This window comes from Orbicella faveolata, unplaced genomic scaffold (assembly GCF_042242905.1).
Source record: "Orbicella faveolata isolate gen_17 unplaced genomic scaffold, um_ofav_v1 contig_13, whole genome shotgun sequence".
Lineage (NCBI taxonomy): Eukaryota > Metazoa > Cnidaria > Anthozoa > Scleractinia > Merulinidae > Orbicella > Orbicella faveolata.
In genome coordinates, this window is record NW_028301540.1 from 20,898,241 (window position 1) to 20,925,833 (window position 27,593).

The 27,593-nt window shown below is 37.1% G+C and overlaps 2 protein-coding genes across 6 annotated transcripts; one reads left to right on the forward strand and one right to left on the reverse strand.

Moving 5' to 3' along the window:
• Window positions 1–105: 105 nt before the first annotated feature.
• On the reverse strand, window positions 106–14,380 carry LOC110051178 (cation channel sperm-associated targeting subunit tau-like). Of its 5 annotated transcripts, none has more exons than XM_089285020.1 (11): window positions 14,336–14,380; window positions 10,720–10,802; window positions 9,824–9,915; window positions 8,414–8,599; window positions 7,164–7,292; window positions 6,828–6,875; window positions 6,599–6,667; window positions 3,632–3,670; window positions 2,326–2,389; window positions 1,089–1,173; window positions 106–159 (listed from the first exon to the last, which is right to left on the reverse strand). In XM_089285020.1, the coding sequence occupies exons 2-10, from the start codon at window positions 10,754–10,756 to the stop codon at window positions 1,169–1,171; spliced, it is 669 nt and encodes a 222-aa protein (XP_089141146.1). In that variant the 5' UTR covers window positions 10,757–10,802; window positions 14,336–14,380; the 3' UTR covers window positions 106–159; window positions 1,089–1,168. The 5 variants fall into 5 exon arrangements, with proteins under 5 accessions (XP_089141146.1, XP_089141145.1, XP_089141148.1 ...); XM_089285019.1 differs by lacking the exon at window positions 14,336–14,380 and adding an exon at window positions 13,914–14,329 and having other exon boundaries at window positions 10,720–13,405; XM_089285022.1 differs by lacking the exons at window positions 6,599–6,667; window positions 14,336–14,380 and having other exon boundaries at window positions 10,720–14,329.
• On the forward strand, window positions 14,365–26,864 carry LOC110051176 (26S proteasome non-ATPase regulatory subunit 3-like). The gene is made up of 16 exons (XM_020757188.2): window positions 14,365–14,628; window positions 15,105–15,254; window positions 17,780–17,820; window positions 18,310–18,447; window positions 19,009–19,145; window positions 19,535–19,589; window positions 19,897–19,953; window positions 20,282–20,360; window positions 21,205–21,308; window positions 22,023–22,137; window positions 23,601–23,694; window positions 23,809–23,938; window positions 24,134–24,196; window positions 24,553–24,645; window positions 24,871–24,921; window positions 26,714–26,864. The coding sequence occupies exons 1-16, from the start codon at window positions 14,514–14,516 to the stop codon at window positions 26,786–26,788; spliced, it is 1,497 nt and encodes a 498-aa protein (XP_020612847.1). The 5' UTR covers window positions 14,365–14,513; the 3' UTR covers window positions 26,789–26,864.
• The last annotated feature ends 729 nt before the right edge of the window (window positions 26,865–27,593 follow it).

A 27,593-nucleotide genomic window follows, 5' to 3' on the forward strand; every position in this document is an offset into this window, starting at 1 on the left:
GTTGAAAAAACAAATACCAGGAGCTCCTGCCATGAATGTTATGTTAGCCATCTGTGCAAGTGCTCCTGTCAAACCAAACTGAGTGACGTCACCCAGGTTTTCCATTGATGAACCCTCAGAATCACTTTCCTGTTCCGCAGGCATTACACCATGCACATCCTGCTCAAAACAGCAAATTACTGGTATTGCAACAACGATAATTAAAGTTAAAGTGTACTTATTGGTTGACAGACATGGCCTATGAGGGTAGCAACATGACAAACTCATGCTTGAAACTGTCAAAAATAGATGTTTGCTATTGACAGAAGAATTGACTAAAAGGTGTCTTCCTTTGTTAAAATATTAAGAATTTTGAAAGAATTTTGAAGGCTTCTTTTTAGATGCGAGAATCAAGCTTTGGTCCATTGCCACAGTTTCATTCAACAGTTTGGTCTTGGGAGAGAATATGTTTGATAAAAATGAACAAGAAGTCAAATCATGTCTATTTGAAGATGAAGTCATTTATCTGTAATCAAACTAAACGTAACTACACATACCATTGAAGATCAATTCTTTCAAATTACATTATATCATTTTGTGTCTAAAATAACTACAGTCGAGCCTCCACTAACAGCCACCTCTCTTCAACAGCCACTTATTTGGTCCTGGCAGACAGTCCATACATTCACCCATATTTCAACCTCTCTGCAACGGCACCTCTTTATAACGGCAGTGGGCACTAACATGCGTCCGGAGTGCCAAAATAACCTCTCGACAATGGCCAGTTAATCACTGACACATGAATGGTGCATCCAAAACCCCATTTTTTATTGTAAAAGGTCACTAAACTTGATCCATACCAGGCGTTGTCTCGATGGTCTCTGTTTCTGTTTTACTGATCTATTTTCAACTGATTGTGCTACGTACAGTCTGTATGCTAAAACAAGCAATTTTTAAGAAAAGAAACGTTGCACCCGGAAAAAAAAAAAACAGGTGTCCTTTTACGCCCCCACCTCCCCATAACGACCACCTCTCTACAACGGTCACTTTCCTCTGTCCCTGAGGTGGCCGTTGTGGAAAGTTTTGACTGTAAAATCCTTTGTACAAACCTTCTCCTGAAGAAGTGTTCTCAAATAATTGATCCTCTGGCTTCTTGTCATGAGTTGAGAATAATCAGAATACAGCTGATTTAACCTAAAAATAAGCAATAACAACTCTATTACTTTAATAGCTAGTATCATTTATATAATGTGATCATAAATAACACCAAATGTATGCAGCATTATAAAATTAAGGGGCACTGTTAGAGAATACTGAGCAGAATCAAAATATCCAGGTCGGCCGTTTATCTTTATCCTCTCACGGTATAAAAGCTGAAATCTCAGGCAACATTAGGTGAGGCTAAGATGTACTTTGTACTACTACTAGACACTCACATATTTTGGCAGTTTGTCCCCTTATTAGTTGACTGAGACCTATTAGTTCTGATTCAACTGAAGTAAAATACAAGATTGCATGCACTGCAATGCACCTGACACAGATGCATTGCATGCATCTGTGTCAAAAGCATACATTGAATTAAACTTTTCATGAAATTGAGTTGCTGTGATAATTTTGAGGCGGTTGATGAAACAAATACTGCTACAAAAATTAGGCATGAGAACATACCACAGCAAATATTTTTTTCTTGGTGTGTGAAAAAACAGGATGATCTTGCAGGCTATGGAAACTATGGTATTACACTGAAGGGCATCTAATATATCCAAGTCAACTAATTTAAGGGGACAAATATTACTGCCAAAATATAAATGTTTCTAGAAGTTGTACACATAAAGTTACCCTAAATTTTGGCTATTTTACACCACTCATGTGCTTGTGCTAATGATACAAAAATCGATGCACAATCCAATTCTGAGGAATAATGTTACGTTATTTAAGTGCCAGTTAACTCTTTTTTTGTAAGTTGCTAAGAGTGCAAAATTTCCTCTGAAATCCTTTTGAGGAATCATGCAGAAAATTAAATAATTATTTGAATCTCTCTTAAAATTGGACTTTCTGGAAATCATACAAAATCTATGTTTAGCATGAAATGAGAAAGCAAAATTAAAATATTATAAATTATGAATAATGTCATTAAAGTCATAAGTGGACAAGCCTTTACATTTTTCCAAGTTAGTCTTACATGTATGACTGTACTTATTGCTTAATGACATTACACTGTATCTTTGGTAATACATTGTACACTGTATCTGTACAGATAACATGATTCAACTTATTCAAGTTTTTTTCAGTGTGATCAGCTCCTAGTGACTTATTAAGTTATCATCAAACATTGTTACAATGCACCTTGACATCTTTTGTTGAAGATGAGGTCTTGATTTGCTGTCAATTGATGTAAAGTTCTTTTTAGCTGCAAGTACAAAAACCAGTCACATTATAAGCCAATATTTACAATAAAGAAATAGAAAACATGTACCCTGTTTCTATCGAGTTTTAGTAGAATTCTACTAGTACACTAATGCAAATGCTGTAATCTGATTGGCTGCACCATTGAATACTATCAGCCATTAGTGTATAGTGGCTGGAGGTCGTCTAGGAAATGGCGACGTTTCTTCTAATTTTCCAAAGTTTTGGAGGAAAATTTTGATGCAAATGGCTAATTAAATTCCTGAGAAGTCTAAACGAAGGACATTTATGGTTTCTTGACATTTAAAAAAGTTGAAATTATTGAAAAAACTGATGTACGGGTGCACACAACTTCAATTTTAAATGACAATTCAATCTGAGTGATCTTTTCCAGGCAAAAAATTTCATAACATGTCAAGAAATAATAATTATTATTGGAAACCATTATTTGAAGTAAATTTTAGTAAGAATTCTACTGAAACAATCAGATTATGAGCTCTCGATTTCTATGAGGTGATAGTTGATTCGGCCTTTGGCCTCATCAAATATCACCTCATAGAAATTTCGAGCTCATAATCTAATTGTTAAATAGAAACATGATTTTTTACCAATCAGTGCACGTATTTTCTTAAGACTGTTTTCTACTCAGTGTTGTTTGTACGCTCCTCTGGAAAGGCTTCTTTGTTCTCTTTGTTATCAGATGCATATAGTGTTCCTTGGGAGAGGTTATTGTAAAAATGTTGCATATTGTAGTGCTCCCCCCATTTGTCTGTGTGAGTGTCAGAAGCGTTTGGCGACAACAATTTCCATCTCTTGACACACACACTTTTTTGGTTAGAAATTCTCTGAAACAAACCTCTGTTTTACATACAGTATTTTCACTTCTGAATTTTGGCTCTGAAATACAGTTCAAATTTTGGAATGCAGTTTATTGTTTCATTCTAGAGGTTGATCATTTTGGTATTCTAGCTGTGTGACATGCACTAGGCAATGCTTACTCGATCTAATGAAAGCAAAATTAATGGTTGAAACACGATGTCAACAAAGAAGTGGTTAACTGTGACTGGACAGTGTACCTTTTAGGGATGAAATAAAGTCTGAGCATGTGAGTTAATTACAGTCACTCTCCCGAATGGCAAGTGGCAAGTGCTCATAAATTAAATTTCCAACACTGGGACAAGCTCCTGCCAATACTTCAATAAATATATATATGGGGACAAAGCATAACACTGACCTATATACTTACATGTAATTTCCACCTGAGTAGAAAAGCTCCCTGTGTTATCTATTAAAAGATAATGTACAGTATGTTAAGATTTAGAGAAGACTACAGAACTTACAGTAGTATGGGCTGAATTCTGGTTCCAAGTTGGTTATTTTCTCTTTGAAAGTGATGATATTTGGGTGTGGTACCTTCTTGGGTACATACACAATCCTGTAACAAAAGTAAATAATACCAAATATTAACAGCCTAAGTGAGCGATGCTACTAAAACCTGAATGCCAGTTGTGTAAGAAGGCTGAACAATACTTCACTCAAAAATTAATAACCAGAAACAAGATCACTTATAATTTATAAGCCAGTCCTTAATGCTCTTTTGGGAAAAACGTGGTAAATAATAACAAGAAGATTAAATGTTATGTGTAGTTCAAATATTCAATATGTCAGGATTGAAAGAAACAGTATAATTACAGTCAGTGTGCATCTCACTTGTTTGAAAGCCTTACTCATAAGAAGTAATGTACAACATGAGTGAAGCATAAATATTATTATGAATCTAAAATTTATTTTTCTTGCTGCCTACTTAGACAGAAGTGAGAGATGTCGTAGCCTCATGGTTAGAGCGCTCAACTCCAGAGCGAGCGGTCCAGGTTTGAGCACTGGCCGGGGACATTGTGTTGTGTTCTTGGGCAAGACACTTAACTCTCACAGTGCCTCTCTCCACCCAGGTGTATAAGTGGGTACAAGCAAATTTAATGCTGGGGGGTAACCCTGTGATGGACTAGTATCCCATCCAGGGGAGAGTAGAAATACTCCTAGTCGCTTCATGCTACAAAAACTGGGATAAGCTCTGGCCTGACAAACCACTTGGCTCATATACAGACTTTACCTACTTAGACAGAAAGTCCAGAGCTTTGCAAACCAGAACTGTTGTTATTGATATCTAATCCTTGTATGTACACTATTATCTTAAACTATTGTTATCTGTACTCTACAACACTACTCTGAACTGCAGTTGCTATCTACTCTACATGTTCCTACAGTAAAGTGTTGTTATCTACTCTGTGTACACTACCCTGAACTGTTCCCCGATGCGCTGGTGTTCAGTTCCAAGTGTGGATATGCACTTTGTTGTACATAATATCTAGGTGGCTGATGGCTTTCCAGCTAAAAGATATTAAGTAGCTAGAACTTAGAGATCTAAACTTAAAGATTTTACCTTGGGAACAGACTTTCAACATAGTATGTATTAAATGAGACACTTTACATGTAAATTTAAACTGAATATTATTTTCTGGAATATCTATATATACATTAAGGTGGCTGAACACAGTTTTTGATACCTGTGTTTCATTCACCTTTTTCTCTAAAACCCTTGATCCCTCGGCCACCAAAAATGGCAGCAAGCAAGTTAACAACACAAACTTTGGTTTTTTGATGGTTAAGCTGACGTACGTGCCGTTGCCATGGCAACACGAATAAAAATAAACAGGCCTTAAAAAATGCTTTTGTTTATTTGTAGAAAATCTAGTCATTAGATTTTCTTTATAATTTGCCTACAACAAGCTTGTAACGATTCTCACAAGTTAACACCATTTTGCTAATAATCTAACAGAGAGATCTTTAATTATCCCTTGCTGAAGGTTTACTGGAATATCTAGAGTTTCCTTTGTTAAAGTTCAATTATTTTCAATACTCCAGTTACTTATTTCCTAAAGTGCCAAATTTTGTAAAATTCTAATGAGTGGTTCTCCAGAAATAGGCGTATTTCCGAGAGTGCAAATTTTCATTCAATTGCTGCATTTAATTGGGTTCTTTCGGTAACAAAGAAAAAGCTGAGAATTGCTGAGTTCTTTGCATCTTTACCTTTTCTAACATGTATTTGTGATAAAAGACTAAAGCCATCAATACACTGCGTTCAATTATAGAGAAAAATAACACAGATACTGCAGGTGTTGAGTAAATAAAATGATCGCTCAATTGATGGCATGTTTGTTTTTTGCAATCATTGTGTGAGCGCTGAATTGCATCAGCAAAAGCGCACGTGAAAATTGTGTTCGGCCACCTTAATTATGTTTATTTGCAATATGCATCTATGCCAGCTCTCCTAGATTACAGTGTATAATTATGGAAGTCTTCTAGATATAGACCCAGTCTCGCATAAGGGTCACCAAATTCAGAAATTGAAAAGAAAATACTAAAAGTACCTAGACTTTCATATTTACAGTGTATTGTAGATGATTTTCAGTAATGTGGGGGTCAATATTGCACATTTTATACATTTTTGAGATTGAATCAACAGAGCTCAATTTTTTGGCTCCTGCATTTTTACATTTTTTGGTCTGCATCTTTGAATGTGTCATAATAAAACAGCACTTGTGCTACATGAAGTTTCCCTCATCTTACCACATACATTTGTAAGAATGCAAAAAACTAGCTTTACATAACTTTGGGTAGCATAGTTGTCAAGATATTTAATTTGCTCCAAGGATGATCTACGAGTAGCTATATAGCTAGACCAGGTCCTCACCAAAACTCAAAATACATATACTTTTAGGTACCTGCATGTAAATAGGTGACATAGAAACAATAGAAATTAAAATAAGCTGAACATTTTCCCATAAACTTTGGTCTCATCATACATACATACACTGTACCATGTTTTTTCTTTTGCTTATTAGATGATCAGTTTTGGTGGTGAAGTTTACCCTTTATTGATTACCAGTTTTTACAAGTGCAGTAAGGGCTCAAAAAAGTAGACAAGTAGCAAGTAACAAGTAGCAAGTAGCAAGTAGGGACAAGCAGCTCTCAAATTTTGCTTGTCCTGGGGGTCTATTCTACTCGGACAGCACTTTTTTCGAGCCCTGGCAGTGCATTCTTGTTTCTCACAAAGTGAGGCCAGAGGCGATTTTGTTGGCCTAAGAACTCACATAAGATCAAGTTGGATGTAGAGTTTACATTCAATCCATATATATTTGGTACTGAATAATACCTGATCACACAAGCCATAACCATATATGCCATATGCAAAAGCAATCTCTAGCTGGAGATCTCCAGCATACTGCAATGAAGAAAACATTAAAACAGCCTCGAGCAGTCTGTGTTTTTGGTCACTGTATATTTATTATCTTGATAGTGTACATAACATGTCAAGATCAAATCAATAACAGCACTCTGTCTCCCTTAGAAGCTTTTACATGCAAATTGACTCTTTAACATACCTGCTTCTTTCTGTTCTGAAGCTCAAATGTCTCCATAGACCATTGTTTCTGAAAATTGAAAAGTTAACATAATACAAGTCTAATGAAAAGACTCTAATCATTTTTATCCAATTGTAGGTTATAGTCATTTGGTTCTTTCACTAACTTACTGTTAAGAGAATGCATGAGCTTAGAAGTATATGCTACAGAAATCTTTTGTTATTGTTATTGTAATTGTGATTGTGATTGTGATTGTGATTGTGATTGTGATTGTGATTGTGATTGTGATTGTGATTGTGATTGTTATTGTTTTTGTTATCATTCTATTCTATGACTGAAACCAAGTAGATCACACACCTTAGCTAACTTGTGCAAGTGAAACTCAGTTTTGCCAAGCAGTTTGTGTTTTGGGATTGGCTGAAGTTTGTCAAATCCCACAACAGCAACTGTAACTTTGTTTACGGAGCTAGTCACTTTAGGAGAAATCTGAAATAAAAAAAACACTGGTCACAACAATACAAAATAAGATCCTGCTGTGTTTAAATTTACAGTTGCTTTATTCTTCAAATTGAACAGTTGGACCATGCATTATATGCACTTAATAAACCCAATATAAAAACAGAGGGACAAAACCATTTCAGACCTTAATTTTGACTTTCAAAACGTACATTTTCTTGCCTTATCCATCAAATATTATGCCAACAGTTTGAATATATGTTGGTTCTCTGTTTCTATCAAATTATAGAAGTGCCCCTTCAGCATACACTTTCTTACAGGGTGTTTTCTACATACAAAAAACACATAAACTAACCCTTAACCTCACATCCAGGGTCCGAAATTGCGCTTTCCTGGTCGCCAATGCGACTAAAAATTTTGCACTGGCGACCAGAATTTCACAACTGGTCCCCAGAGAGCGATTAACTATTTCGTGCCACGATAATTGCACAAACAATAACTTTGATTTTCAGCCAAATCGATTTTAAAAAATAAAATTCAAAGCCGCCTGCCAATTGGTCACTTCCTTTTTACCTTTCCGCTGCTTTTGAAGTATAAAACCGATTTTCCTGTTATTATAAATCTACCATAACGTTTCACAGCTATGATCAGTGCAAAGCTTCGCCACCATGTTTTTTCAATGGTTTCCCATAACATACGTATTGCAGACGCAAGAGGCCCCATGTGTTTCTTTCGCCATGATATTTATTCAGGCGATGTGGCGTCCAAAGATGCTCTGAAATCTTTCCGTAATTTATTACAAAGTGGAGACGGAACATCCGCGAAGAAATTAGATGAAGATTTAGATATTCTCTGGGCGTCAAAAGGTTGAAATGTAGATCTGTCAAGGTGGTCAAAAGATGATTTCAGTACTGGTTTGATTCCTGATTACATCGATTGCAAATATTTTGCCGGCAAGCCCGTGGCGACCAAAAAGTTTGGTTTGTGTTTCGCTGCAAAGGAAAATTTTTATTGACACTTTTTGGCGACCACATTTTTCCATATGGCGACTGAAAAAAAAATGTCAGTCGCCAGTTGGCACCTGCCGAAAAAAGTTAATTTCGGACCCTGACATCAGTGTAAATATGTGCCTTTCTGGCTTATTTACTCACAGTGAGGGAGAAGTTCTTGATCTCATCCCAGACAACACGGCCCTTTTTGAAGGGTGACTGTAGTGACGTACATTTTGTCATTGAGCCAACTGTTATTTGAACATAAATTCCAAAGTGTTCAGGAGGAAAGTTTGCATCCAGATATAGGTTTTGACAGCCATAAACATGAACAGCAAACACACCAGTCTGTTAAAAAACAAACAGTAATCAACCCAAACATTATTACATTAACAAGGACAGGTCAAATGGATACAAGCAGATTGTACATTTCTATGTTTAGCATAACATCACCACCAGGCTTTTAGCCAGATGGGTGTTCAGGCATCCCATGGACGGCCACTTTCTAAAGAAAATTGTTTTAATTTTCGTGTTGTCTTATAAATTGCTCATTTGAGCAGGCCCTATAGCACATATTTTTGGAGAGCCACTTTTCAAATTCTGGCTAAAAGCCTGATCACCACTATATTAATAACATTAGAAACAAATGGAACTAAGGTAAACCTTTATACATGTTAGAGTGGAAGGAATGGGTGATTACCATTCAGTTACTCAGTATATTAACTCTAATTAAGGAGGCGGGACGGCCTAGGAAGGGGACGGCCTAGGAAGGGGACGGCCTAGGAACTCGTGGAGACGAGACTTAGAAGCAGACATTAAGAGATTGGGGCTGACCTGGAGTCAGTTAGAAAGGAAAGCCCAGGACAGAGATAGCTGGAGAACTCTTGTTGGTGACCTATGGCATAAGTAAGTAAGTAAGTAAGGAGGCGGGAGGTAATGAGGATAAAGAAGGTAATAAGGAATGTAACAGTTTCTTAAGTTAGAATTGAAATCTCGTTCTCCTGGGTTGTTTGCACGCGCTGTCGAAACTCCTGAGAACACCAAGCCAGTATAGGAGAACAATCTTTACTCTATTGTCTTTAATCCTAATCTTGTGACCTCAGGGCGTTTTCATATGAATCGAAGCAAATTGGTCAACTGAAACAATTACATCAAGAAATCACTAAATATCATTGCGTTTCTAACTTAGAAAGTAATCACAATGATTATGCCATGTGCTCATGCTAATAGAGAGCCTTGAGAGCGGTTGAAATCTAAGAATAGCTCTCACTAGAGTCACAAATTTACGTAACAATGTAAATATCAACATAAGTGGATTGTAGCTTACCAACGTTCGTGGGTTTTGATTTTCCTATGAGAATTTCGCTCTAACTTGTTTTACAATCTTGAACAGAAGGGGTCTTAGCTTGAACTGAATTTAGGCTATGTTTGTTAAGCATTTAATGCATCAATCACAATAACGTCAATCAAATGGGAAAATATTTCTAAACTTTACCGGAAGCGGTTACAAGGAACACATTATTTGCTTTGCAATTTTCTCTCGGTGTTGAGTCATCAGCTCTGCTCACTTACAGGCAGTGTTGATTTTTCCACCAATAGAGGATCTTCCTCTTGAAGAATACCCTTTTTCACAACTTCAGAGCCCTTCAATTGGGTGCCAAGACCTTTGTGGAAACAAAACAAAAATGCTAGTAAGTGGTGAATATTGTAATGGAACGTTCCAATTGTATCACTTTGACAGTATATTAAGTGCACTAGGCTGCAAATATAGAATTTGAAGACTACATTGTCATATGGTGAACACTACAAACAAGTAATACTTTGAGGGTAATATTCAGATTGTGTAATGTACTTATTTTGTTTATTTGAGGAGATCTTAGTGAGCTATCCCCCTCTCCCCCCCCCCCCCCCCTCCCCTGAGAGCATTAATTTTATGGTCTCTGTTGACTCGCAGCTTCAGTGGTAAAGGGCCACCTACATAAACTCACTGGGAGAATTACAGGAGTTGACAACCACCACGTCTACAAGTTTACATAGGATTCTTGTAAAGTCACTTTGTGACATGATGCAAGATTAAATAAACAAATTTACATGTAAAAATATACAGAGGAAGCTCAAATAAAATGGAATGAAATTACAATAAATAAACGTGGTCAGAGATGGAGGCCTTAAATTGTGTGAATGAGTCTATCGACAAGTGATTAACTGGTAGACTGTTCCATGGTTCTTGTTTTGAGAGACAAAGGGGATTGCACCAAAGTAGGGGTCGCTTCAATTCAATTCCATTCCTTCCGCTGATTAATCGATCGATGAGTGTCTAGAGTGACTATGAAAACCAAATTATTCAGCAAATAATTAAGCTTATTTAGCCGTGAACTTTTTTTTTTTTGAGGTGCCAGAAAAAGAATCTTGAAACTGGGCGAAATTACATGGGACATTGCTTTGAGAAACATTGCCATATATCTTACCCATGCTGGGAAGAACTTCAGCCAGTTCAGAATGCATTATAAACTACGTTAAAACTAAATGAACCATACATCACTTAGCGGCAAAAAAACTAACATGCCATTAGGGACAGCGCGTCTCCCAACCCCAAAATGCATCGGGAACGAAAGAATATCGAGATCGAAATGTATTGTGGGCCAAAATATAATCAGACAGTGGGAGCCTGGTCTCTAACACTTGAAACGCCTGGTTAATTTCAGCTTCAAAATGCAGATAGCGACCACCAGCTGGCAGTCCACATTTGCTCGCAATATTTCTGAAAGGAAACACGAATTATCCCTCGAATGTCTCAGTCACAGAAATTTTTGCTCATCAGATCAGTTGTGCACCATGGTATTTATTATCTTGCAATTCATTGACCTATTTGTTACTAGTAAACGAACCTTAACTTGTGTTGTCTATGTAGAAATTATATGTAGTTTCTTTAATTTGCTTAACAATAATCATAACGGCTTGTAGTGTATTAAATGCAGTAATACAGAATTTCATACCGTAATCCCATTATAATTCCACACACATACCCAACATTGAAAGCCTGAAAATATATAATGTAATATATAATAATATTTATCTGTTTTTTGTTTCTGTAATGTTTCAGATTTGTTGCTTAAAAACAGTATAAACTCTAGAACAATATGAAATAACTATATTACAATATTGAAATGACAGTACATGTCAGACATGTTCTCAGAGTCCAATTTTCCTGAGAATGTTACTCGAGCCATGTATGGCAAAAAAATATTACATTAATAGTAAACTTGTTGCAAAATCAATATAGTTCGCACTGTGCCATTCACGACTTACATGTACATGTACATGCATATATCTGTGGGGAGCTCAAGTTGATAAAAATCCTACGGAAATGAGCTGATATGATCAAATATTTATGCAAAGCACAATGCCCAGTATTGTGATAGCTCACTGAAGTTAAATGTGTGAAACACAAGACTAGTTTCACCTCATGCCAATAATGATTTCACATGCTTATCCCTGTTCTATTTTGCGGAGCATCAAAAAACATGGTCTAATATTATGATTAATACCAGCTGCTGGAATAGTCTTGAATGACTGCTCTGTCCCTTTTTTGCTAATAACAGAATGATTTCAATTGAAAGAGAACTGGCATGTTCCATATGGGTCGTCCAGAAACAGTTAGAAGCAGCCTTTAAAATTTCACTAGTCTGACTTGTAATGATTTCATATATTTTCTAGTGCAAAAATGTGTCCTACACTAAATGCTCTAAATAATGATATCATCTTCTCTATTTAGCAGAGCATCACCAAACAATTTTGCCAAGGGACCTGTAGATGCAGGTTTTCATTATCCCTGGTGATCTTTTTCATTTTGATAGAAGTAAATTATGATGATGTTCATCACAATGAAGAAGCTAAAGACCTGTGGATAACATAAGCCAATATGGCAGTAGCCTGCTAGAAGGCTAGTGTCAGGTTGCACAGTTATCTCTAGCTGTTCAAATCGTCAAGAAAACATGTACAGCCTGCTACTGATCATATCACAAGGGCCATTTTCTAGATGAAAACCTAGGTCAAAAGGTTTCTAAAAGCACTCTTCTATCTTTGTACTACACTAACCACATGTCCTGCATTTTCATGGGGCGGTGCATTTTGTTCATGTTAGAAGGAGTATTCCTTTCCAGCATTGTTGTCTTTCTTTTGTTAAAGGATTTTGTGTTTGCAAACATGTGTTGTAAATATCAGAATAGTCCTGGAAATGGGTCATGAAAAAGGGTTTTACACATAATGCTCAAATTTGTTGTCATTATGCGAATGCTTGATGATCAAAAAATCGCACTATACATTGTGCTCAAAAGATGTCGACCAGTTTTTGTCACTGTTGTGCCCACGTAATTCTAGATTCTCTTGCCTCACTGTTATGCTCAAAATAATGCCAGCACAATGTGTAAAACCATATAATGACCACTAATGGGGGTAAGGGAAAGATGGAGTGGTCATCAGTGGAAATTGTGGCACTTCCACAATAAACAAACTAAAAATTTGTTTCACACTGACAAGAACACAGCTTCGTCTCTGCTCATGGGCGACACAAAATATAACCAGTATTGGGTCGGGCATTGCAAGAAAATTGATTCTTTGATCACTGGACCTGTTAACCATCGGAAAAGAGGGCTGTACAAGGCTGCCACAGCTGCGTTCACCAGAGTAATAACACCACATATATCAGTGCAACTGTGTAGGGAATAGTTACTGCATCGCCAGTCACATTCATGACCCTGCCAATTAGTCACACTGGGAGAGTGGGCAAGCACCAAATGACTCTTTTGTACGTTTCAACTTGTGGAATGTACCGTGCAAAATCATTGACGACGTCAATGATGTCTGGGGGAGGTTGCCAATGATTACCACCATTTTCAGGGCTGCCAATGAAAGTTTTGCCATTTCTTTGCCCCACATTCAGAGCAAAACCCAGCCTTTTTAATGGTCCAAGGTCAAACAACTTAGCTTTCCTCATCATCTTGTTGTGGATATTAACAACGATGTTAGGGCATAGTAGCATGGTATCGTTTTGCATGTCGTTAAGCTGTTTTAAAACCCACGTGACGTGATCAGTAGAGACCCAGGCTTGCGTTCCTGATGCAGCAAGATGGGCAAGCTCATCTGCAGTCAATCCTGTCAATTAGTAACAATATGATATACTTTTCATCTGGCTTTATTAAATATTTTCTAAGGGAGTGGGGTAATAGACCTCAAAAACTAGAGTTGGAGTGGGCTGCTAGCAGATAAAGATGTATATAAGTTTATAAAGTTCTAAGCGTCACTGCTTTCTAATTCAACAAAACTGTGATACTGTATTGGAGATGGCATCCCCCAACCCCCTTTCCACCCTTGGACACCATGTCGCAAAAATTTTGAAGTGAAAAGTAACCTTTTAAATCCCTAATCGCATTTTTTCAGGTACAAAATGAGCATATCCCATTTTCTATTTTACATCATTTTACTTTTTCGGGCCCGTGCACGCATTTTCGTTTTGTTTATCTTTAAAATTACATAAACTTTATTGCATATTTTAGCCGGTTCCAGTACCAGTTCAGGATATACCTTGAAAAATGAGCCTGCACATCACGACATCACTCCACACGAAGTCATTTCTTAATTTTTCTTTAAAAAAAAAACTTACCATAACTTGGTAGCATATCGTCAGATCAGAAGGATTGTCCCAGATCATGGCTTTGAATTTGTCGATCGCTTCCGAGGAAATTTCTCGCCGAGTTTTGGGCTGGCGAAAAGCTTTCGAAAACCACCTCATCTCAGTATTGTAAGCACTGGGTTTGCCCTGTCGACGGCTCAACTTTGCAAGGATCATTCTATACGTAAATATTGAACAATGCTTGGAGCAATTCAAGTGGAAATTTTATCCAGGATTTACCTTTCCCGCTAAAAATGATAAAATTAACCAGGCGTACTAATGTTAGAGACCAGGTTCCCGCTGTCTTGTTATATTTTAGTCCATGATATTGTCCATGATACATTTCGATCTCGATATTCTTTCGTTCCCAAAGCATTTTGGGGTTGGGAGACGCGCTGTCCCTAATGGCATGTAAAAAACTACAACATCGCCGCCATTGCCGCCATCTTTGCTTGAGCCGTCAGCGGTCTCCGTCAGCGATTATGCGTAGTTTTCTGTGCAGTGTCATGGCGGACGTCGCATGAGAACGTGCTTTAGAGAAGAAAAAAAATCAAAAGATAATTATCTTTTTGGGATGATAAAGAACTAAAAATGGCGAAACAAGACGTAGAAATGAAAGAGGCATCCAAACAGAACGATACCGCGGAGACAGAGGAGCCACAAGCTGAAGTTTCCAAAGAAGAAAAAGAGAGACTTGTTTTAGAAGGTATGCCAAATGTTCAAGGTCCGAGATAAAAGAAAAAACCTTAAGCTTAAGTAAGACTTATGAATAATCAAACATTAGTCTAGAAAAGTTGGTGGAATATTCACTTATAACCTTGCTTTTACTATTTTAATACACATGTAAGCGTAATTACATTCAGTCCAATTTGATATAGATCTAGAAGCACAAGTTAGGGTTATAAGCTTATTTTGATAACGGCTTGAATTCAGTGACTGAATTTGACGGTGAGATTTGATGACACACAGTGACAGCTGGGCACTCACAGTAACTAAAGTTCTCAGGGGCAAAGAGCTGATCCTTTTCAAAAAACATGTCCAAAAGACGTACATGTATTGGCATTGAAATGTCACTTTTGAATGCTTTCAATACATATTTCTCATCATCAATTCAATGTAGGTACTACATGAATCATCTTTCATTATAAGTCCCTATTTGTTGATTGATTTATTTATTTGTAGACCTAAAAGACCAGGTGAAGTCCATAGATAAGTCAGTCTCATCTAAAGAACCTCGGCATTTAACTCGTGTTTTGAGGTCTATCCCAACCACAAGGAGGAAGCTAACTCACCCAATCCTCAGGAAGCTCATTTGTGGCTTCTTTCCAAATTGTAAGTACAAAAATGTTCAAGAATAGATACAGGAAAGTGACAAAATGACCCTAGCTAATGGTTATTTTCAGTTTAAATGCAGTTAAAATGCAGTTTAATGGAGTTGACAAAAAGGAGCACAGGTCTTGTCTTTGTGGTCAGCAGCATTTAGATCTGCGCATGTGCAAGGATTCCACATGTTCTTGAGCCACAAGGAGTTCAAGTAGTTTTACATTGCCAGCGCTTTCCTCGAGCATCTAAGTCTCAAGCACGGGGACTCTGCTCAGAGGTTGCTTCCCCTTCCCTCCCCTGTCCCTCCCTTCCCTTTCCACTGTTTTATCATTGTGATGGGTGTCTGCTTTCTCCCTTCTGCATGGGGGCTCATGGCTGGGTTGCCAGGATTTGCCAGCCATGGAAGCGGTCTTGATCTAGGAGCTGACTGCCAATAGTGGAAGGTCCTGGATGCCTCGGGCACCCAACCTCCACTTTGCGAGGCAGTTGTTAATAAACAGTGAGTTTTGCTCCTAAAATGTGGGTTTGAAGGTCAGTTGGTCAAGTAATAACTTGCAAGCAGCTGGTTTCTCCTCTGCCGAACTCCAACTCTCTCATTCGGCATAGGGGAAACCATAGAATAAAGGAGATCCGTGGTAAAACTTATGTAAAGCTTTAAAGTCAATCGTTAAAGCGCAGTTAATGGAGCGTGACGCTATTTACGTACAGTCACTAGCTTACTGTTGTTAAACGTAACGCAATAGAATTGTTACGCGTTAGAACATTATAGAAGTCTTTCTTGTCTAGTTTAAACAATATTCACAATAGCCTTTCACGTATACATGTTGCAACAACGTCCGGTTTAACTATATCATGCTTTTTGTATGGCTAGTCTTTTAAGTAGCCCCATTCTTGTTTCGTTCAAGGTCGCATGGACTCTGTACGTTTCATGGTACAGGATTTTATATTGGTTTAAACCTAGACATCAGTCTACCTATAAAAGAGGCTTAGCTTGGACTTTAGCATCATTCGCTCGTTATATCACTACTGTAACTTTTAGTTAGCCCTCGAAATTGTAACTCCCACCCTTCCCTCCCTTTGGAGGTTTATTGTCATTGTTCATTAATATAAATAATAAACTGGGGTTCACCTCTCGTGCCACGCTATCGGTTAAGTCTTGCAGCGACTTCCCCAAGCTTTGTTTTCGCTAATTTAGTGGCGCTATTTAACGCTCTTTTATGCCTCTTCTTGTCCGATCCAGCACGTGCCGGCGGAGTCGGCTCATAGTGCTGGGGAGATAAGTAAGGCTTGAGAACTGTCTACACTCTAGCATGATGCTGACCGGACGTCAGCTCGTAGTGCCGCTTAGAGTTACGCTACTAGGACGCGCAAGCTTTTGGCCTCGCCAACTTGTCCGATCCAGTGCAGAATTAACCGCTGGGGAGATAAGTTTGGCATTTGGTCACGCAATGGAAGTTCGTCTGTCATGCCGATTGCGGAGCAGTGTTCCCCCCTTTACGCCATAGAACGCGTGTTTATTGCTTGTGTTTGTCGGGATAATTAAAGCATTACTCCCTAGGAACTGCAACATTAATTAGACAAAAACACATATAAATAAGTTTACATTATTGATGTTGCACATAATGCAGGTCATCCTCCCCCAAAACAGCACTGTTCAGCAAATTATGTTGAAAAATCTTGTCACAAGTAGTGAATGAGACAATCTTCAAGCAAGATTTTGTAAAAAACTAAAATTACAATTATCCTTAAGAGGGATTAAGAGCTTAAGGTCATTCCCCAGTATTGCATTGTGCATCCCTACTGTGCATAATTTCACGCGTAATTAGTGCGTGCATTAAAAAAGGCAGCTTTTTCTTTACAGCTGGGCTTCGCCATAGAGGTAAATTGTCATTTTCTTGCAAACGAGTATGGTGACCTATCATTTTTTTCTGTTGTTTTGAATTGAGTAGGAAATTTCTCTGTGTAAACTAAATATGGACCAATTCTCAGTGTAGAACAAAAAACAATCGTCGGAAACATGAATTTAGCAAGCAATCGTGACTACAATCATGGTGCTATTATAAGGATTTATTGGGTATAAACAAGGTGCTGTTGCTCATAAACGAACATGGGGACCCGTCATTTTTATTTCAAAATTTAAGTTCCTGTAATATAAACAATCAATAGGCAAAGTTTCACAAAAATCTCAGTGCAGGTTCTATTTCAGTGGTATGACCTTAAATCTGCAGTTGAGCCTACTGGCCCATATGGCCTTCACTTTACTCTGTTTTTTGTGGTATTAAAGGATGCGGGATATTTCTACTCATCCCTGAATGGGATACTACTCTATCTAGGGTTAACCCTGGTGTTTAATTAATTTATACTCCTGAGCACTGAGAGGTTTGTTGACCCTGGCCAGGACTCTAACTTCATTGAGTAATGAGTAATGAACGTTTGCTCTATTTACATGTATCCTTACTTGCAGAGTACATGCTTTTGAACCTAAGCATGCTCATACATGTAGTGATGTTCCTGTTTTGTAATTTCATTTACAGCATCTGTTGCAAGAGATGGCTTGTTGGCTTTTCTGGATGAGGTTGGTGCTCTTCAGCATTCAGTAAAATACATTTCCACAAGTACATGTAAAAAAAAAACCATGAATACCTTATAATATCGTACGACCAATGTTGTTCTTTTTAAATGTGACGATGCTGTTTTTCTTGAGTGAATCACTTCTTAATACTGTAAGTGATTGTCCTGGGTCTCAAGATCTGGTTCTAAGTATACATTGATCAGAGCTTTTATTCAGTACAGCCTTGAAATGAAACTATAGTGGAGCTCTGCTTTTAGGCTTGGCTAAATCTATATATTATCATAATTATAACATTGTAGATGTTTGTAATCTCAGGGCATTGAAAAGGTTTTGTTTTCTTTTTTGGTTATGATACTTTCACACATGCATTTTATGGATTATGACTAGAGTGTAGTTTATTATATTTGAGCAATAAAAGTTGTGTTGGTAAGTTCCACACACCCTTTGGATCAGACAGGAATCTGAGTGCATTTATTGATTTTATGATTGTAGCCAATGGAATCAGAACCTGGGACACCATTCAGACCACGCAGTGCTAGGCTGGTAGCTGCTGCCACACTACCAGAAGTTGAATTCTATTTTCATTTGTTAGTTCTGATTCATCTCATTGATACAGAGTGTTACAATGAGGTAAGTTCAACATTTTGATTTTAACCTTTATAGTATTTTTACCAGTTGGTGTCCGTTTGTCCAACAAACAGCAGTACATGCACAAGTACATAATTTACATTGATAGCCTTTAATATGGCCACACAGGCCTACACTGATGTGAGAAGCACACTGTATACAACAGGATACTGCATGAGCCATACATCAATGCTGATCTGTTTTTACAGCACATTATGTACATGCAATACTGAAAGTCTGTTACTATGTTTTCACTGTTGGTGACTAATGACCAGTACCATTGATAGCTGCACTCAGTGGATATGTGAGACAAACCACTGTTGGCTGTCAAAGAAAGCTACTTTTAGACAACAATTTATTAACATTGCTTGTGTTGGACCTGTTCACTCTCCTTGAATAAATCGGTTAAGTGACTTGATTCAGTGCCTATTTTATCATGTCCTCTCAAGCTCAATTCTTTTACTATTTGAAGAAGCCTGGTAATCAAAACCGTGCCTTAATGCTCTTGGTTTTTTATATGTTATATTTGCACTACAACCAATGACAGTAATTTTTCCTTTTTAGGCAGTTCAATGTTCTGAATTGCTGATGCAACGATCTTTAGGACACAACAGAAGGACGTTAGACCCTCTACTGGCCAAATGTTACTTCTACCATTCCCGTGCTTATGAACTGGTTGACAGACTAAATGAGATCAGAAGGTAAACTAAGAAGTAAAATCCATGATGAAGGTGGAATCTGAGTGAAGCTTGTTATGTGACATTCATTGTAAATTAGGGAGAAAGATGATGATGCAATCACAGGGGGCTAACACAACAGGCTAAGAATGCCCACTGTTACAGATGTCTGTGCAGCTTTTTTGAGAAAGCTTGTCCTAGTCTAGAGAAAAGTGCATGTAAAAGCATACATGACAATGCCAAAAGGTATTATTATTACGGTCAGTGGTAGTTCTCAATTGCTTGATTTAATTTTGTGGTGTAAGAATCTCTTAACTTACTTCTTTTCAATGGCCATTATGACTGGCACAGTGTACATCATGGTGTATAGATGGCAAATTTACATGGATGTACTTTTCAATTTCTTGTCACAGTTTTTTACTCGCCAGACTTAGGACAGCCACTCTGAGACATGATGATCAAGGACAGGTAAGTGTTTATATCAGGAGCGAACACAAGACTACAAATCAACAAAAGAAAAACCACCTAGGTTTACTTGGATATTAGATTGTACTTCACAGTCATTTTGAACTTACATTAATGTACATAAAATTTACCAAATGATCACTACTTGACAGTAATTATTAATCTGCAAGATCAAGGTTTTTGTTGGTGATGAGTGAAGCCTTTGCCAATAAGCCTGGAACACAACTTTTTCTTAAGAGGTGTTATTGTTATACTTTGGAACTGCATGTTGGCTTGTAATGTTTGTTTGTTTTTTCTTTCTTTCTTGTAGGCCATTCTTTTGAATCTTCTCCTAAGAAATTACCTTCATCTAAACTTGTTTGATCAGGTACAGTAAGTCAAGCAACTTGCAGCATTAAAAGGTTACTGTATCTGACACTCGTACCCTGCTCTCAGTGTTTATAAAAATAATGAGTTTTAAGACCAGCCCTTTGAGTAAGTTGCTCAGTGAGTGAGTATGAAACTCTGTAAGCTGTGAACACCAGAATTTCACAGTAACAATTTGAAACATCACAACTATGTCGTGAAATGTTACTTGACTATGTTACATGTAATTCAACCACAAAAAGATCCAAAGACCAGACACCCATCTGGCTAAAGGGCTGTCTAAAAATATACTGTGTTCTTATTTTGTTTTTCTAACTCTTTGAATGTAGGCAGAGAAGCTTGTTTCCAAGTCATCCTTCCCAGAGTCAGCAAGCACAAATGAATGGGCAAGATTTCTTTATTATACAGGTCAGTTCACTAAGCATTTATGGCAAGTTAAACAAAACTAGCTGGTATTATTCCCACATAATATGGTGGATCATATGTACCAGCGTTGTGTACATTTGCGAGCAAGTGTGCATTTTGGGCATTTACAGTAATTGTCGATTCATGCTCATACTGATTCACTGAAAATGGGTCTGTTACAGGTAATAAAGTCATCCCTTCTACTCAAGTTGTGCAGGAGAAAAGAGCTTTCTAATGATACCCAGATCTGAGTGTTTGAGTTAATTGAGCCTGAAATATATGTACCAAAATGCTTAGAAATTTGAGTGAAAAACTCAGAGAAAAAGTTTCCTTAACTACACTTGGCTACTCCATGGTAAGAATTTCCTGTCCTGATGATGCTTTCTCAAGATCTAGAACTAGAAGCAAGCCCAGCAGAAGGTCAAAAAGTGCTCTATGAGCAAACTTGTGAATCTGATAATTGTGCATTTGAAGACATTTTGTAAGGGCTGATTTAATTGTCACTTGAAGATCTATGTATATGGCATAATAAACTTAGGAACACCCAAAAAATAGCAGCAGGATTGGGAGCTGGGTTGGTCAGGCAGTGAGAAACAAACAGACCCATGTTCATTGTGCACGCTTCGATATTTTGTCCTTGTTTTTCTCAGAAACAAAGCGCAAAACAGCCAAAAAAAATACAGGGGAATGTTTTACTACTAAATTGAAAAGCACATGCAAAAATTCAGGCACTTTTGAAGAAAAAAAAATTTCACCCGAAAAAGTCACTTACGTCAGTCTTGCACCAAGCCATTCATTTATAGTGGTGGCCATTGGTTTACAACTGTGGCTCCTTGCCTCTCTATAGGTATTATCAAAGCTATTCAACTGGACTACTCCGAGGCTCATAAAAACCTCCTGCAGGCAATAAGAAAGGCTCCACAACATTCTGGTTATGGATTCAAGCAAACTGTAAGTATATTCCACAAACAGACGTGCTTTGTTCTTTGTGTTTCTTGAAAATATTTTTTCTTACATTGTACACACATGCTCTCAGTGCCTTTCTGGATCAACTGCTTCTTGTTTATATAACTTATTTGTTACAAAAGGACTGCACTTGTGGTGTAATCACTTACAGGCACAATTATCTGATGTCCAATTGACATAATTGTACTCTCAACAAAGGCAAAGCACAATGAAAAACATAGTGCAACCTAAAATACATTAATTTACATCTTAGGTAATTTGTAAAACCCAAGCATTACTTTTTACTGCTGTCTTGTTACCTGCTTAAGTGCACAGACATAAAAACATTGTTTTTGACTTTTGATCTTTTGTCATTTCTTTAACTTGTGACTGTTTGAAATAAGCTTTCCTCAGTACTTCCTTGTCATTATGTCCTTTCAGAATTGCAGTTGCAAATACTAGTGTTTAATGTTGGGCTTTTTTTTCTTAAAACTGCTTTTCTCTTGTGGTCAACAGTAAACTATTTTGAATGTAATTTTTGCTAGCTTTCAATTTACTGCATATTTGAGCCAAACCCATTTGATTTCTACAGTAGGCTGCTCAGCCCTTGATTGTGACATTTCTGTTCCTTTTCAGCTATTCTTTATATTAGGCCTCTTTGTTAGTAAGAAAGTTCTACAACTTGAAAATGTTAACTGCTGTTGTGGATCTTCTTTTTAGGCACAAAAGTTTGCTATTGTGGTTCAACTGCTTCTTGGTGAAATACCTGACAGAGCCACTTTCAGGGAACCATTCCTTAGAAAAACTCTTGTTCCATACTTCCAGCTTACTCAAGGTGAGTTTAATCTGGCACCCAATTACTATAACAAAAATTAACCAAGGGATTGAATGTTTTTCTTGTTACAGTTGACTAAACACTTAATAATCTTATCATAATGATATTAAATTAATTTTTATCAAGACATCCAATGTTATTACAGTATTCAGTAATGGAGCTTCTTCTTTCGTATACTTACTGTTGTATTTTAAAAATTGATTTAAAGAAGGCAGATAAACTTAATCCAAGACTGGTGTTCATCTCATATTTGGTTCAAACACTTTCAGAGACATTAGTATCATTGTGGATAAGTATTAATCAAATTTTACAGGAGTTGTGTCATGGACAGAGCAGCTTGAAGACATTGGCAATTTTTTTCAAATTGTTCTTTTGTCATCATCCATGTTTAATGTTATTTTCAGTTAACTCCTTTGGTGTTTCTCTATGTTAGAAACCCATTATTTTGATGTTCCCTTCAATTTAAAAGTAATTTTTTCATCAGAAAAAACAATTTTAAATATTGTGACATTTAGAGCCCAGCGTTATTTGTTCGGTAGTCTAATGTTTAATACACTGTACTTAATAATTGGAGATTGATAATTCAAGTCCTGCCATTGCTCTTGTGTTGTGTTCTTTGGAAAAACAAAAACAATAATCCTGCTATTGCAGTGCCTCTCCCCACCCAGCAACCTCACAAAATATGGGATGGTACACTGTAATCTGTAAGAGTGAAGAGTGCATTCCATCCAGGAAGGGGTAGACTACAAGTAGTCCCTCTCTTGCTTACTCTGTTGTTGGTGACATGAAAGAACATGGCGAGAAAAAAATGACTGTACAAGATCCTGGGGGAGATTTCATGTGGCTTCTTTTTTCTCTCAATTTATTAACAGTTGTGCTCAACAGAGACTACACAAAGTCTAGGGGAGAGGGGAGTGGGGAGGGGGAACAGCAGTAATCTTAGTACCCATTGATAATTTCTGGCACTGAAGAGCTGTCAGACTTCTCCATTTTCTGGAATACACCTTTAGAGTTTCTGTCTACAACCAGGTATAGTAATCTTTGGGATTGTAAATATTGATAGTAATCCTTACTAAGTAAAATGTATTATGTATGTCATGTTATCTAAAGTGATTTTTGTCTCCCCTTGTCAGAGTGTATGAAGATTGTGCTCATGAGGTACACTTTGGGTGGGGAGAAACAGAAATGCTGTACATGTATTACATAACAAAGGGGCAGGAGAATATTTTTTCTAATTGCCTTGTTCATCAATGCATACAGCTACATGTACTTAAAATTAGAGTCAAATAAAATAAACACATACCGGTATTCAAGAAATTAAACCATGGCCAGACGGTGAAATAACTTTAATTTCATGTATATTGCATGTATATAACAAAATTTTATATATTTGATATCTGAACTCTGTGTATTTTACTTTGTTATACATTATTTTTTTCATTAAAATATCTTTCTCTTTACAGCTGTGCTGAATGGAGACTTGAAGCTTTTTAACCAAGTAATAGACAAGTTCAAGGAGAAGTTTCTTTCTGAGAAAACATATACACTCATTATCAGGTTAATATCTTGCTTGTTCATGACATCATGTTTGTTTTCTTCATTTGTCTTAATCATCAGTGTGCTGTTTATGGAGAATAATATTAATTAGGATTGTTTGATATTGATTATCAGGTTGCGGCACAATGTGATTAAAGCTGGAGTTCGGATGATCAACCTGTCATATTCACGTATCTCTCTAACTGACATTGCACAGAAGCTTCAGTTGGACAGTCCTGAAGATGCTGAATTTATTGTTGCCAAGGTAGCAAGCAATACATTGTGTCAATAACCAGTAGATATTTTTGGTGGTTTTCTGTAAACATCCAAGTCAACAAAGAGCAAGCAATAGCAACTAGTTTTGGCTGGTGGTTACTTTGTGTTTTGATTTCTAGAGACTGTAGGTTAGTAGGGTGTTTACAGTGGGCTTAACCAGTTTAAATGATGGTCTTCTTTCCAGGCAATTCGTGATGGTGTCATTGATGCTACAATAGATCATGAGAAAGGTCATGTACAGTCTAAGGTATGGAATTCTTTCTCCATCCTTCACTGCTAACACATGCTTCAGTGTACATTAGCATAAAGGAAGCATTTCTAGTAGCAATTTTCGTAGTTGATTTTGAGCAAGACTTTTCTCACGTGAATATCGTAGTGCTCAAAAGTAAGTTTCCATCCTCTCAAGAGGTGCTTCTCATTTCTCTCAGGGATTCTTTGACAATTAGGTCCACAAATGGCAGAGACCGTTAATGCAAGAAAACGTTTACACTTGTACCAGTTGTTATTATCTTACATTGGGCAGAAGTTTTATTTTGAGTGGGTTGTCAAACAGCGGCAGTTATTGAGCATGATAATATGTAAATTTGTGCCTTCTCACTTCAGGAAAATGTGGACATCTATTCCACTAATGAGCCACAAGGGGCCTTTCATCAGAGAGTTAGCTTCTGCCTGGATCTTTATAATCAGTCTGTCAGGGTATGTCCAACAATAACACATGCAGCTAATGAGAGCAAAAACAAGTGAATTGATTCATGTATATATAAATATGTTTTGTTGTCTTGCTGTTCAGTATAAAATAACGTATAATATGGTACCATGGCAAGCCAGGTACTGTCTGAAATAAATTAAAGAAGACAAAATAATGGAAAAATTATTTGATGTTGCTTTTTTTCTTTTTTTCTTTTTTTTTTTTGAATCCAGGCCATGCGATTTCCACCCAAGTCCTACAGCAAGAATTTGGAGTCACTAGAGGTACTGTACTGTTGCTGTCATTTTTCTTCCCCTGGGGAGATACACCCGATTTTGCCAGAAGGTGTCTACTTCTTGCAGGAAGTCAATATTGCTCATGCTGACAAAATTGCATAAGCAACATCAAGAACTGAATGGAAACAAGTTTCAGCTCTGAAATCACATAAAGCCAACTTAGTATATGTTCAGTGATCATTTCAAAAAGCTTTCAGACTTGTGTTTAAACCAAGGACCCCACTCTGTCATTTGACAACCACATTTTAGCGACAGTTTCATCCTGTATGAGTAAATTAGCCCAGATTAATCGAGCAAAGCATGCATTTAACTCTGGCCTATTAGTGACTGTCATCAACGCGCTCGTTTTCATAGACTACGAGTAGTCCCTCTTTCGCTTAGTCCATCATGCGTGACGCGAAAGAAAATCACGAGAAAAAAATGGCCGCACGAAATCCTGGCCCCCAGGATTTCGCGTGGACATTTTTTCCTCGCGAATTTCTTTCGCGTCACGCACGACGGACTAAGCGAAAGAGGGACTACTCATAGTCTATCGTTTTCAGTAAGTTGTACTATTGCTCTACTGTATGGTCCAGTACCACTGCTTGTAATGTGCAAAAACTTCAACTCGTTCAGAACTTCGCTGCTCGGATAATTAGTGGTACATACACCCTGTATAAATTTGAGCATGTAACTCCATCACTCAAGAATTTGAGGTGGCTTCCTGTAAAAAAGCAGCTTTACCTCCAAGACGCTGTTTTCGCTTTTAAGTGCATGATGGGCTGCACCCCGACCTATCTGACATCACAATTTGTCAAAAGGCAACAAATATCAAGCAGAACCACAAGAAACTCACAACAACTGAATATCCCCCCGTGCAAAACCACTGCTGGTCAGAGATCTTTTTATTACAGAATATTAAAACTATGGAACTTTTTAGACAAAGACTTAAAACTATGCAAGAGTCATCTAAATTTTAAGAAAACTCTGAAGACAAAGCTTCTCAGCGAGTTCTTAAATTAAATTTTTCTTATTTCTTTTATTTTTCTTCCTTTCTATTTTTTTTTAACAGAAAGTTAGTGTACTTCATACATAATATATAACTAGTGTACTTTGTACTTATCTCACCTCATGTATTATATTGTTCACAGAAAAACCTTTTAAGGAGTGTACAATAAAATTTTATATTTTTATATATTTTATAAGGACAGCATTGAATATGACAACAGATAAACGACTGTCAAGGAGGTTCTTATTTTGTCTTTCTGCACTGCAAGTGACACATGGTTTGACATAAGCATGCACTGAAGATATAGGCATGGCATGAACACTTTGATTCTCATCAGAGATTGTAAAAGCCTGTTTTTCACCAAAAATTTCTTGATTTTGTTTGAGACTGACTAAAGTAACAAATGAGGTATGTCCAGAATTGCACACTAATGAGATGCGTGCTATTTTTGATAATTGCTGAGATTGATAAGAACTCTGTAAAATATCACCAAAACACACATATTTTCTGTCAAATATGAAGCTAAATGAAAAGGACACTTTGTGATGCTTATAATAAGATGCATGAATCTCATTAGCCTTCAATCCTGAATGTAAGTTTTTTTTCTATAAAACCCCAAAGTTATTACTTTGGGTGTTGGTAAGTATTCTGTCATATTTATTCTTGTATGTTACTCAAAAATTTATTGATAAGGTCTCAGAGTATGAAAAGGTTATTAGAAACAAGGACAATGTTGAATGTTCCTGTGAACAGAAGTTTTGAAGTTTACATGCATTACTCTTTTTTCAACAGGAACAAAGAGAAAGAGAAAAACAAGATCTTGAGCTTGCCAAAGAAATGGCTGAAGATGATGACGATTTCCCTTGAATTCAAAGTCTCTGTTGTCAGTCACTGTCTGTAATTCTTGTAGTTCCTGCAGTATAAATAAAAATGTCTTTTTTGATGTTGTTCTTGTTTTCTTGTTGTCTTACAGTTTGAATTTAGGTGTTTTGGATCCCCCCACCCCTTCAGAATTACCAGTGACCTTCCATGGGCTGGGTATGGATGTTTTCTGGAACCACACACTGGTGAATCTTCACAGTAGCAGAAATAGAATTTATGGTGCACCTTCATTTAAAGTTCATACAACATTGCTTAGCCAGGAAATAACAGTTTACAATAATTACTCATTCGCCAAATACAACGAGCTCCTATAGAACTTGAAAACCCCAGAGTGGTGTATGCCAGATTTGGCCAGATTGAGTAATCTTTTCAAATTATTCAGGGGTCAATTTAATAAAACTTTTACACTTGTAATCTACAAGTCGGACCATTGTATTTACAAGCGCAGACGAAAACAAGTTTAATAAAAATCGTTACAAGTCCAGGTTACAAGTGTCTGACTTGTAATTATAGGTGTAGCACTACACAAGTAAAAGATGGTGAGAATCAAATTTAATACAACTTTTACAAGAGTCTGACTTGTATTTTTACAAGAGTTCAACTTGTAAATCACAAGTGCAAAATACAAGTCGCATGTCACTTGTAAACATTGAGTACAACTTGTGAAACAGATGTTGGAATGTCAAAACATGTCGTCTTCTAGTGAAGAGGAAGTCGACGAGCTCCTGAGATGTCAAATTGTCGGCCAACCTAGGAATTTTGAAGAAAGACAGCTTTTTGACATCGACAA